Source organism: Lepeophtheirus salmonis, unplaced genomic scaffold (assembly GCF_016086655.4).
Source record: "Lepeophtheirus salmonis unplaced genomic scaffold, UVic_Lsal_1.4 unplaced_contig_2647_pilon, whole genome shotgun sequence".
NCBI lineage: Eukaryota > Metazoa > Arthropoda > Copepoda > Siphonostomatoida > Caligidae > Lepeophtheirus > Lepeophtheirus salmonis.
The window spans coordinates 1-13,383 of record NW_027293445.1 but is presented as its reverse complement, the minus strand read 5'-3'; the positions used below and the strand labels follow the sequence as shown (position 1 = coordinate 13,383).

The window sequence follows — 13,383 nt, the reverse complement described above, 5'->3', positions numbered from 1 at the left end:
AACGTTCATACAACATTTTAATAGTTAATAAGTCTTTTGTTACTAAAAAAATCGTAAAATTTAGGTGTCTTAATAACAAAAAGCATGTAAACTTGAGGGTATTTTTAAGTAAATCTTTTGGAAGATTCAATCTGAGTTTTTGATATGATTATTTATTTAGTTATATATTTCAACTCAATTAGTCCATTGAGTTACGCCGTTTCACCAAATAGCTTTATAAAAAATGTTTTGTTATTTTGTTTTGTTTAGAATTTTATCTTTGTTTCATTTCCTTAGATTATTAACCGATTATTTTAGTATTATAATAGTTTAACTCTCAGCTATAACGCTTATTTATGTTTTTTCGCAATTCAATTCAAATTCTCTCTTTGTCTTGGATAATGAATAATGATGATAGTGGAGTATGCCTTCCCATTTTTGGGGAAAGGAAGACGCGGCTCAATTTAGATACTGACATCGAACTTCCGGATAAGAAAGTGCTAGAATAAAATTTGAGGACAACTTTGTTTTCCCTCAAGAGGGAGCTCCGCGTCATCACACTGCTCAGACCCAGACCTTCCTGAGATACATCTTTACGGCTTTTGAGACCTCAAAAATGTATCTGAACTCCTCTCCAGATGCCAGCCGGTTAGCATACTATATCTAGGTGCATCTGAAGGAGGGTGTTTGTACTCCTCTCGCGAGTGTCCAGTCTCTAGAAGCTTCCACCAAGAAGGAGTGGACCAACCTCGCTCCATAGAAAAAGGCAAGTATACAGAGAATGATGATATAAAATTTCACGAAAATGTAAGAACATTCTACAAGATGAACCTCATTATGCAACTGCATTTTTGCCGTCCAACTAAAACCAACATAAATTATTAATATTAACAATATTTCGAAAATTTCAATTATAACCTTCATTCACACTTGAATTAAATCATTTTCAAATTAAAGGTAATAGTAATTCGTAAAAAACATTCCAGTTTTCGAAATATATTAATTACAGTTTTTACAAAATGGGTCTAATTATACGAAAATCAATTTAAACGAAGGATCTTATTTGGAAGCTAAGTTTTCTTCAATATTTTTTTCAGTTGCTATATATTACAGCTAAAACTAAAGTATAAACCTTATGCTAGGAGGGAGGGAAATAGCCATCGTTTTTGTTTGCCAGAGTATATTCTAAGCACTCTATAAAAAATAATTTTTAATCCTGGCCAAGAAAAAAATGCGTTCTTAACGACCGCCACGAGCCAACACTATAGCATTACAAAACTGTTTCTCTTTGTATCACAAATATATTAATACTGATTTAAAATATAAATCATGAAATAAATTCATATTAATTTGAAGATAATATTGTGTTAGTGTTTAATTTTGTGACTTAATAACGTAGCTAAACTTTATATTTGATCATTTTATACAAATTATGAGCTTGACACAAAAAATCATGCTTTCATTTTCATTTGAGGAAATCAGTTTTTTCTAAATTTATTTAATAATGAAATGTATTATCAGACGTCTATTTATTTAATGTTTCCCACGATTATCAAAATCTAAGAATTTAGAAACAATAAAGTTATACTTCAAATGAAGGAACTGTATCTTAATTTGAAAACAAAAAATACCAGAACCTCCCTAGCTAGCCAGACTTTTAACTAAATTAAACAGAAATTTAAAAGTCATTGTTCTTCCCAATGTAACCAAAAACTTATATCAACAAAGAAATATGTTTTTTGGTGTTAGAATTTTGAAGTTTTCAGAAGATTGATCCCACTTAACCAAAGAAATTCAGAAATTTATAATATAATTTCTGGGACAAAGTAATTGGAACATTACGAAATACAGTTTGAAAAGTATTTGATGGTGATGTCATAAAAAGTTGAAACTATCATGAATTGGCAACTTTGGATTGATAATATTTTTATCTTGGACATTGAAAGTTGAATATACATTAACTGGAACCAATAAATCAATCCAATCATGTCCCAAGTCATATACTTTATGGAATCGTTAATATTGAGCAATTTACATCAATGTATAATTATATAATAACTTCAAAATATTTGTTTTCAAAAATTTAAGGTTTTGATTGATTTATTCAATTTAACTTCTAATTTTCTTATGAAAAATTTTATAATTAAGCTAGGTAAGGCTGCATAAAAAATGTTCTGAAATTAAATTTCATTAAGGTCGTTATTTGACTAATTGTAATAAGTATTAAAAAAGTTGCATAGTTTAATTAATATAAAATAACTAAAATAACTTAATGAATATGATCCAAAGGGGTATAATGATTTTTATAAGATAACTTCCTTATGTCGATACTATCCAAAAATGTTTTTTGTTCAATTCCGCAAGGAAGTACCTTCAAGTAGTAAAAAATATTACAATATATGAGGAGGAGGGGTGGTAATAAATAGTTTGGGCCTCTGAAAATATGGTTGGATACTCTCCCTCCTTGGATTTGCCAGTGTCCCGGGGGTAGTGTGGGGCCTTTTAAAACCAGCGTCAATTAATCCGATACATCTGATGAACCTCTATAACACCACAATTTAGTAACAAAGCTCCGGGTTCGCCAGGGTCGCAGGGGTAGTGTAGGAAAGTTACATGAAGCTGTAACAAATATATTGCATACAACCCTTATCCTAGCTCACTTTGATTCAAGGAAGAAATTAACAATAGTGACAAAATAATTGATAATATTAACAACTATTTGTGTGTTTGCTTCTGCTTGAGAATAATATAGAAACTGCAACACTTGCTTCCAGTCAGCACTGAACACATTAATATCTGAGTATATATTTGTTATTTTATTAATTTGTTATAAATTATATTGTATGTCTTACTTTTTTTAGAAGAGCTTCTCTCATTTCAATTACCCAAAGCAAATCATAATTACCCATAAATCTATGGACAATTGTTCTTGTAAGTTTTGAAGAGTCAAACTTTGAACGTTTCACTGAACTTCCCTCGGTTTATTTAAAAAAAAAAAAAACTTTTGGATTTATTGGGCCATTAGGTGTGTCAAGTTTTATTTTGACAAGTCATACGACTAAATGTGCTTAAAAGAAAAAAAGGTAAGATTTATAAAACAATTACTATATTTCATCAATTGTAATTAAGCAAATTACTCATGAAATAGTAAGACAAGAAATATAAAAGAAACTTATGCATATATTTCGGATAATATTTTTTATATATTCAACTTTGCATCAAGCCTCTTGTTGTGTGCAATGTACAAGTTAAATAAAAATCTTTTCATTTTAAAAATTATAATTTTACAAGGTAGCTAAATATATAAATTAATTATCCCAGCATGGCATTGAATTTCAAAATTTTATCAGGAAAGTTCCAAAATTACATCATTTATGTGTATTTATTAAATAGATAAATTAATACAATTTCAAATTTAACACTTTCAGTTACATATATTTACAGCTCTCTTTCTATGTACTCGTAAAACATCGGATATTATTCCAAGTGCAGGTTACAATATATTCCAAATCCAAGATGTTAATAACAATTGCACCATATGGATAGGTTGTGCCGGACACATTAATTGTTAATATAACTATTTACTGGGCCCATCAACATCAAATTACTCAATTATTGTGAGATCAGTGTCTCAAAATTAATTGATCATTCGGAAAGGTTGATTTTTTATACTAATTTGATATGGTATAATCTACGTATAAGTCAAAAATAAATCAAAATAAAAAATATAAAAAAAATTCGATTTATGGACAAAAATAATACTTGATATGGAAATTTATGTGCAATTGACTTACAGATTGTTAGCTTTCCTTTGATATTTTTCGACTAAAAAGAGGTTATTATATCGGAATTATTATTTGTTAAAAATAAAAATATATTTAAAAAAAAAAAAAACCTTTTCCATGACTTGTTGCAAAAAAAATCTATACTGCTGAGATTTCAAAATATTTTTTGTGGTTGCAAAAGTCTCAGAAGTTCTTACAATTCTTATTTTGTCCGTCCAAAAAGTATTTTAAGTAATTAATGTATGACCAGGTTTCTTTAACACATTTGATATATTTTTTGATATATAAATGGACACTCACAGTATCGTGAGTGTTACAATCAGATATTACTGCAAAGTTAACATGTTTTAAGCTGGTGTTTTGCTTGAAATATCCAACGAATGAGTGAAGTGTTACCATTTTAATTGTTCCAGTGAAAACTTTGCACCTCGTACTGAACAACGAAAGAAAGATTCTTAGAAAAGTCACAAACCTGTACCATTTCTCTATCTTCTTAATCTTTCTTCACCCTTTTAAAGCTTGAGGATTGCATTTTGGTTATAAATGCATGCAGTCAATATTTTTGAATACTTTTTGTAAAATCTTTGACGAAATCTCGATTAGATTTCACTAATGTTTCCAGTTGTGACCTAACTGTATGTATCCATCTTCGATTAGTTATTACATTAATCATATTTTCCTCCAAAATCTGTGACAATATTTTTTAAATTTTAATTTCGTCACGACACATTCCACATTGACGGAGACAGCATTCTATAGAAGGAGATTGTATTGCAGAATAATAAGGAAATCATCGAGTGATTGAAGTCTAACATTATTATATTTTGAACTTTCCATCCAACAGAGTTTATTGAAATTAGCTCCATGGATCTCCATATTTTCGTGAACTATGCAAACGCATACAGAATGTGTCCCGGAACTTCCGATGAGTCACTTGGAGTAAAATGTATCTCCACCAATTCATCCAAATGAGCTATTATTAAAAATGTATAAGATGTGAGATGTTAAAGTGTCGATTTATGTATTTAATATTACCTTTATTAATATGATAAAATTATTTACACTTAAGTCAAAATAAATACACACCAAAATCAAGATACAAGTATGTTTGTCAAAATAAAATTTTGATCTATGTCTGGACCATAAAAACACAGAAATTAAATTCAGTGTTCCTTGCTACAAGGAAAATCCTGCTAATTTGTATTGGTAAGACCGGGAACTGATGTGTTGACGTCATAGTTAACAGCCCTTAATTTTGACAGCAAAATATTTAGAATCCTTCTTTTCTTAATTCTACGATCTTTACATCCGCCTGTAAAGTTGTATCTTCTTTGTTTTTACGGAATATCAGTCAGCGAATTCTATTGTATACCTATAAAAAATAAAATGGTATTTGTATTGTTAATTAAATCCATTAAGTTAAGAATTATTTATTTGTTTTTTAAGGATTGAAGGATGTGCGGGTATTTTCTAAAAGCGATTTTGATGTAAACACATGGATCAATGATTCCTTATCCCAAGAAGGCGGTGGCGTGGACTCCGCTACAGACAAATCAGCCTCCACGTTGGTCATGAAGGTTAAATTACTTATCGTTAAATTGAACGGAAATCTTGAAGCAGAGTCTGGATTTCGCATTGTAAGTCTTCCCCGTGCTCTTCTTCGAGAGAAAAATGTTTTCAATGAACACGCTGAAAAAATTTATATTAAATTTGTAAAGGACTTGGATCCTTAGAAATATTTTAGGAGTTTGCTGTTTTCTAGCATTTGGAGCCATATCTGTCCGATGATAACATTGATCTCTCTTGATCGTATCAGGTAAAATTACAATAATGAGAGCTTAATTTTTTAATTAATAATTAATTTATAGGAATTTATTTTCCCTATTATGATTCCATTTCTCCCAAGATGTACCTCCAGTTATTTTTTTTTTTATTATTATTAATCTGCAACCTGTGAATGTTACATGGAAGAGATCCTTAAAATAAGTTATCTGCCTAAAAATGCGATCAAGCAATTTTGTTACATACATTGGTTATTTACTTGATATTCTTAAGGATCTACGCCATCCTCTATCTGAACGCCTTGATTCTTTGATGATACTATTGAAAGTTCCTTACCAGGAACTATCTTAAGTTTCTAACAAGCATTCCTCAAAACTGGTAACATTTATGCTAAGTGTTCGAGGCTTATAATGAAATTGTTATCCGTCTAATTTTAGTTCTTTTGTTTGTGTTGATTTTATGTTATCTATTTTCAATTAATTAAATAAGTGACAAAAATAGATAGATTACTTTATGATGACTTATGTCGTCATTGTCTTGGATTACCTGAGATTTGAATTATTATAAAATAATCCTGATCAATCAATCGAAGTTGATTTTGAATTCAATATTTATCATACTTGTAGGTATATTAACATTAAATATATATCCATAGTCAACCTAAGATTATAAATATTATTGGATTTCATGGATTTTGTCATATTTTGGAAATAAAAAAAATACTCACCAATTTCCGTCCACTAATTTCTGTATTCAATTCACACCACATATAACATAAGACCAAAGTAATTACATTTCAAAATTAGAGAGTGTATGAAGTAAAAATTAAGTCAAGACTATATTATGTTGTAATGAATTTGATGAGTCCCTAATTGTCTTTTATGACAGAAAAACTTAGCTAACTACCCTCCCCTTACAAAAATCCTACAAAAGATCCGAAAATAGTCTACTGCTGATTGCTTTTGAGCCCAAAGCCAAAACTATCATTTGTATTAATTTTTTAAAGTGAGATCAATAATAATGTCGATAATGATTTATAAAAGATAAAGGAGTGAAAAAAGCTGGGAAAATGACATTAATAGAATATATTTTATTAAAGAATATTAGATTGGAATAGATGAGAGCAGGGATTTCTACCTTTTAGTATATTTGGCCACATTGCCACTTGAAATATTTTAATGGGCCCCAGAGCCTATTAAATTAAATTACATGAAAAATGGGTTCTTAAAACAAAACTATTAATACATATTTAATACTAATTCAGGCTAAAAAAGGCCAATCTAGAAAGCCTGGTCAGTGGCGTCCGTTGGACTATATTTTTGGGGCTTGGTTAAATGATAGTTTTTGAATTAATTTTTCTTCTCCGCTGCAAAATTTTATCGAATGACATTTTTTAGAAAATAAATACTTAAAAAATATGTTTTCTCACTAAAAAAGTTTAACCTGGTAGGGAGAGGGATCTCTTTTGAATACAATATTAAATCTAATATTATTTTAATAGGATGAGTTTACAATATTAATGTTTTGTGATCCAGTCTGTCCGTGGGGGATATTTCTTGTAGGAACTATAAAACAATCAAGAAGTTAACCTACCAGAAGAGGTATTTCATAACTTCAATATTACTGATAATTATTAATGTAAATCGTAAGCATTTTTAGCTGGCTCGGGTTATTTGTCCGAATTGGTAATCTGAAGAGTATATTTTCATTTCCTTAGATATTGTCTTTTTATTTAATTCCTGAATAGTTAAATTCCTTTTAAATCGATTCAGGTATTTTTAAAGCTGAATTGAACATTCGTGTGTGCTCATAAAGACGAAGTGTAACCTTGAAAATTTGTTGGGGAGTTATAATTGTAAGTCCTTATTGGACTCAGAGAATTGAACATCACCATCTGAGTAATTTGTGCCCATGTCCTTGTTTATTTCCTTCTTCTTCTCCTCCCTCGTCACAGGTGAAGGTAGCTCATCTCCTCCAAAACATTCTTCAAACTTGTAATATATTCTTATAGTTCCTTATTTTGGACTTCTTCCCTTGACCTTGTTCTATCCTTCACTCCCCATCTATACATATCTATTATCTTCGGTACTCTAATACTAAAGTACTCCACTAGGGTAACATACATGTATATACAACATCCCCCTTTTTTACATTTACAATTATTTTTTTAAATACAAATATACAAGGGTCCATCTTTTCTCCATTCTAAACTCCACCTTTCGTACTTGTGCCAGAGTTCTGACATATACTTGCTTTCCTAGTCTACCGCTCACCCTTCTCCCATTTCTCTTTTCGATTTATCCCTATTTATTTATTTGTTTAATTTGAAATCTTAAGAAGAGATTTTCTTTGACTTACCAGTGGTCATTGTTATTTATTTCATCACTTCCTTTCATCTATATTCTATTATATTCCCCACTTGAGCCATCATTCGTATGTTCTCATTTGATGCAGATCTGGGACAGAGTTATAATGCTAAGTCGTTGTTGGACTAAGAGTAGAATTCACGATTGATATTGGAGAAATTCATCCATCGGCTTTTGTTTATTTCCTTCTCCTCCTTTACAAAGCTGATTGTAGCTGATCTAATAAAACTTCATAATAGCAAATCTGCTTTTCTTCAAACCTGTCTTCTAATTGTGAGGGTTACTATTTCATTTTGAGGATCTTCTTTTTAACATGCCCGAAATACGATACTATGCTGCTTTATCAAATTGCCCGGACTTTTGGTGATTGCTATATCCGTGTCCTGAATAATCCCATTTTTCGACGTCTACTGCTGACAGGGAATCTCTTTATACTATGACAGTCACCACACTTTTAATCTTGTAAAGAAGGCTGGGGAGTACCCTACGTCCTTCATGTTCTCCTTAATACTCACTTAGGCTTCGGGCAAATCATAATTCCTTTGCCCTTTCGCTTTCGTGGGGACAAAAAAAAAAATCTATTGTTTATTAACTGGAATAGTCTCATCTTTTAATAAAGTAACCTAGTATTTTAAAATATTCACCCTAAAGGAATCCAGGGTCATTTATAATCACGTATACATCGTACACTTTATTAACGTATTTATTGTATATTTAAAGTTTTCTTGAATAAAAATTAATTCATAAATAAAAATAAGTAGAATTCTAGCTATCAAATTTCATAAGTTTCCATTTTTGAAAGTATTTTCCATGATGCATAAATATTAAAAAAAATTTATTCAAATTAAATTAAAGATTCTGAAGAAAAATGTAACATAATTTGTTACAAAAGTTTGTCTCTTTCAACATCCCTCTCTCTGTCTATTTTCTTCTAACCTTAATTCTTTGTTTCTACCCTTTGTTAATATATTCACAATGTAAATCTATTTACATAAATAATTAAGTAACAATATTGACTATTTTGAAAATTAATCCCCCAAATTTTTGACTAACATTTAATTTGTAATATAGGTACTTTCATTTTCCCCTATAAATTATGAGAGGTCAATCTTACTAAACAAAAATTCCTTTTTCTAGATTGCGAGAGGTCGACCTTTGCTTCTTCAAAGATAAATGCATTTAATTGCAGATTTGAACAACTATGAGCCTTTCAACGAGAATACCCCTTAAGCTCTCCCCACCAATACTTCGTTAACTTGAGTCGTGCTTCTCTTTAGTAATTGAATCAGAGTTCATGGACACCATTGGGGTTCTGGTCGAGAACAATCAAATAAGCCCAACGAAAAAATTTCACGTTTAACTGTGAGGTCTTGGCAGTTAAAGATACTTTAGATGGTCATAGGGTTCTCCATTTTTATGGTTTTCTGTGACCATTGGTTGTTAACGACTGCTTTGGAATCGTTGAAACCCATCTTGAATTGCAATAGAACACAAAGCCTTTTCCATTATTGCCAAGTTCATTTGCAGTATTATGTCAAGCCTGGACAGTCAAGCTTCTTTGGTGATACATTACATGGACTCATAGATCAGCTGCTACATCCTTGGCTCCCTGCACTTTTGCCGTCAAAGTTACAAAATAGATCTTACGCAGTAATTATCGATATGTTATATAGTAGAGAACTTGCCTCCTTTTAATGACGTGATTCAAGTTGAAGAGGTAATCGATCCCGGTGCCTTCAGTTTTAGTCAAGGCATTTAACAACCATTAAATTTTAGAGTGCATATTGTTGATACACAATAATAATAAAATATGAAATACTAATGACGTATAAAGAGAAGAGGGGAATACTTTCTAATTTTTTTTTAGTTAGAAAAATAAAACCGTCTTCTAGAACAGACTTATATGTTCGAAACGTGATAAAAAAAAAAGGAATCCTTAAAATATCATAGAGGCCTCTAAGGTCAACCCAACAATGAATACATCAGAGTAAGGTAAGAAGAAGGTGCATCCGTCTACTGTGAGCAAGGCAATCCCAAAGTCTGGAAGAGGTCCCTTAGAGGAATTGAGAAGCCACTCCTGTCTTAACAATGATAGTTTGGAAGTACTTAAGAGATAAATAGTAATTGTTATTGTTGACTTAAGAATTATTTAGGCTGAATGTTAGTAAATATCTTAGTTTGCACATTTTTTTAAAGGAGATTATATGGTTCAGAGCAGAAAAAAAGAAGGGAGAACAGGACAAAGGATTTTCGATCATAATATGTTCAATTGTATATAAAGAAATTGTATTCATTTAAACTTCTTAATATCCCAGGAAACGCAGGTCCACCTACGCTAGTTTGTGATGAAAATCATATGTATTTTTAGCTCGTTCTTTTTCTTGGGGTTACCAAACTCCAAGTAATATTTTGGAGCATGAGTTCCCATCACTCAAAGACTGAATCTTGTATCCGCCGTTAGATGTTCAACTATGAGCTTCTAACTTTATTGTTATATATAATAAATCATAATTACACAACATACAAAAATCTTCAAAAGTTCCTCCTCCATTGATCTGTCTACATAAGAGATACAAGTAGTGGTATTGAAGATTTGTCACGAAATTATCATTTTCAGTCCTTCTTGGAGTCAGAGTAAAGTCGAAGATCGACTTTGGAGTAGCTTGTTAGGGTTACCAAGTTGATTGTCGGAGGGATTGTGCTGGAAGGGTAGAAAATTTAATATTTCAACAAATTTAAATTGGATTTTTTTAATTTTCAAAAATATTTATAAATATATATACAATCCTCCAAACTTCTTTGATTATATTATTGAATGGTGATGTAATTATTTTTAAAAAGCTTTTTGATACTTGAAAATAAAAAAAAAATAAAAAAACGTCTCGCAATAATTTGTTGTACAAAAATTATCGGTTTCCCCCTATGTCTATAGTGCTACAAGTTAGTATGTCTTATTGAATGGTGAATCCAGATATTATCTTTCTTCTTTACTATACCAATTTTAAATAAACATACAGCGTTATCATTCGAACTTAATTTAAAGTCAATAATGGAGAGCAAATTATTTTTGCAGATTAAATCTTATTTATCTACAGTGATTGAAATTGGCATGTTAACAGCATGTAAATTAAAACATTATCAGTTTTCAGTGTCCCATACCTCCAAACAGATAAGAAGAAATGAAGTATATAAAAAGTTTCTATACTCTACTAACATTAGACTCGTATTCCATCAACATAATGAAGTTATTCTTTGCCTTTTTTTTATCTATTGCATTCTTGGTAAGTGATTTATAAATAAATATCCTGAGCTATCACGCAATACATTCCCTTTCAGCAATCATCTTCAGCTGAATATGAAGGTAAAAGCTAACAGAAACTTTTATGTATTTTTAATACTTTCTGCTACGTATGTGTTATAGATATTTGTGGAATTGAAAATAAGAAACTCTCCTCGAGAATCATTGGTGGACAAGAAGCTGAACCCAATCAATTTCCATGGGTCGTTGCTATCGAAATTAAAAAATATATGGAGTCTGAACTCTGTACAGGATCCATTGTGAATAAGCAATATATTCTAACTGCAGCCCATTGTGTGCATACATTTAATAGATTCGGTATCACTGCTGGAGTTCATGATTACACCGAGGATGAGCCTCATCAGCAAATAATGTATTCTAATGAGCATATTATTCACCCAGGTTTTAGCAATGATGATTTCGGATCTCATAGTGACATTGCTTTAATCAAACTGAAGGAAGAGTTAGAGTTTAATGGTAATTTTCTTAATTAATTTCATGGGAAAAATAATGACATTAATTTCAGAATATGTTCGACCCATTTGCTTGCCAAAGTACTCCGATGTGGGAAAAACTTTTGCTGATGAAAATGTCACGTCCACAGGCTGGGGATTTATCAGAGGATTCCCAAATCCTATTATGGTACCCGAATTACACTATGTCAATGGATTGAGGGTGATCAGAAATGATGTTTGTGCTCAAACATATGGTTCAAAGATCAATGAAAATTCTATTTGCATCGATTCTTCTGATCATAAGGGTGTTTGTTTTGTAAGTGACAATCAAATCCTATGCATTCGATATTATAAAAGCTTAAAATTCTTAGGGAGATAGCGGAGGTCCAATGAATTATGAAATTGAAGATGGAAAATACATGCAAATCGGTGTTGCAAGCTTTGTTGGAGGAAACACTTGCGATGATGGAAAGCCTCAAGGATTTGCTCGAGTCACTTCTTTCTTGGAATGGATTGAGGAGAACACAGGAAGGAAAATTGAAGCTTAAGGCATTGAAAAATCCTTCAAATATATTTTAAATGACTTATTATACAATATCTCGAGCTTGGTAATAAAAAATGTCATTTCACAATAACTGTACGATAAATAATAAAACAGTTCAAAAGTCAAAATACTTACTTGCTAATCTTTCATATCTGGGAACAATAGTTAAATCAAGGAAACATGAAACAAACTTCATTGACCTAAATATATTATACGTAATTTATTTAAACGCCTATTATCCTCAATAAAAATAGATATTGGCTGTCAACACAAAAATAAACAAAAAAGTATTTTTCAAATATGATTATGGAATACATATGTTTATTTAAATATTTATATTTTTTGGGGGAGGGGGCTAAGTTTTCGTAATTTTTTACAAATGAAAATCAAGAAAAATTTTAAATTGTAAATTTTTCGAAAGAAAATTAATTCAAATATTATTTTTTTACAACTTTATAAAAAAATCAACAATTCATAGCTATTCTCAAAAAGTTATATATATTGGAATTAAATTTCAAAAAATTGCAGCTTTTGACAAAAAATGTCAAAACAATGTTTTGATTACCAAAAGTGTAAAGGTGAATGAAGAAAATAAATGGAAAATCCAATAGAAAAATGAACTTTTTCTACAAAAGTTCGTATATTGAATTTAAGTTTGACATTTAGAAAAATTAAATTAAATAATATTTGTGATAAATAAATATTCAGGCGTTTCATGGTAATAAATGATAAAAATTTCAATGTGTTGTCTAAAATAGGAGACAAACAAATCAGAATGTGAACAATGTTTGAAAAATTGCAACGGTAAATACTAATTATTACGGTTTTTCAAAATTAAAATTTAAAAAAATATCAAAATGAAATTAGAAACTTTTTGATGAATAGATACCTTGCACAACGTAAAGAAAAATAACCATAAGGACAAAAATTTGATAAATTTTGGTTGGTTCGTTATTTATCAGATTTCTTGAATTATTTTCTACTTTTAGTTCATTTTTTTAAAACACAATGAAATAATAATATATATATATATATTAAATATGCGTAATTATGATTTTTTCAAGTAATTTTTTTTGGGTTTTTTCCTTCCCACTGAACCAATTCTAATAACAAAGAGGATTTTTGTAAAAATTTGCATTATGAGTCAAAAAAGCGATCCTTGCATGAAGAATCA

At 30.1% G+C, this 13,383-nt stretch overlaps 1 protein-coding gene across 1 annotated transcript; it reads left to right on the top strand.

The window, feature by feature from the left end:
* The first annotated feature begins 11,091 nt into the window (after nt 1-11,091).
* LOC121131195 (brachyurin) lies at nt 11,092-12,339 on the top strand. Its single transcript, XM_040726713.1, has 5 exons — nt 11,092-11,193; nt 11,249-11,273; nt 11,334-11,687; nt 11,737-11,981; nt 12,037-12,339. Exons 1-5 carry the CDS (start codon nt 11,092-11,094, stop codon nt 12,211-12,213), a joined length of 903 nt encoding a protein of 300 aa, XP_040582647.1. The 3' UTR covers nt 12,214-12,339.
* The last annotated feature ends 1,044 nt before the right edge of the window (nt 12,340-13,383 follow it).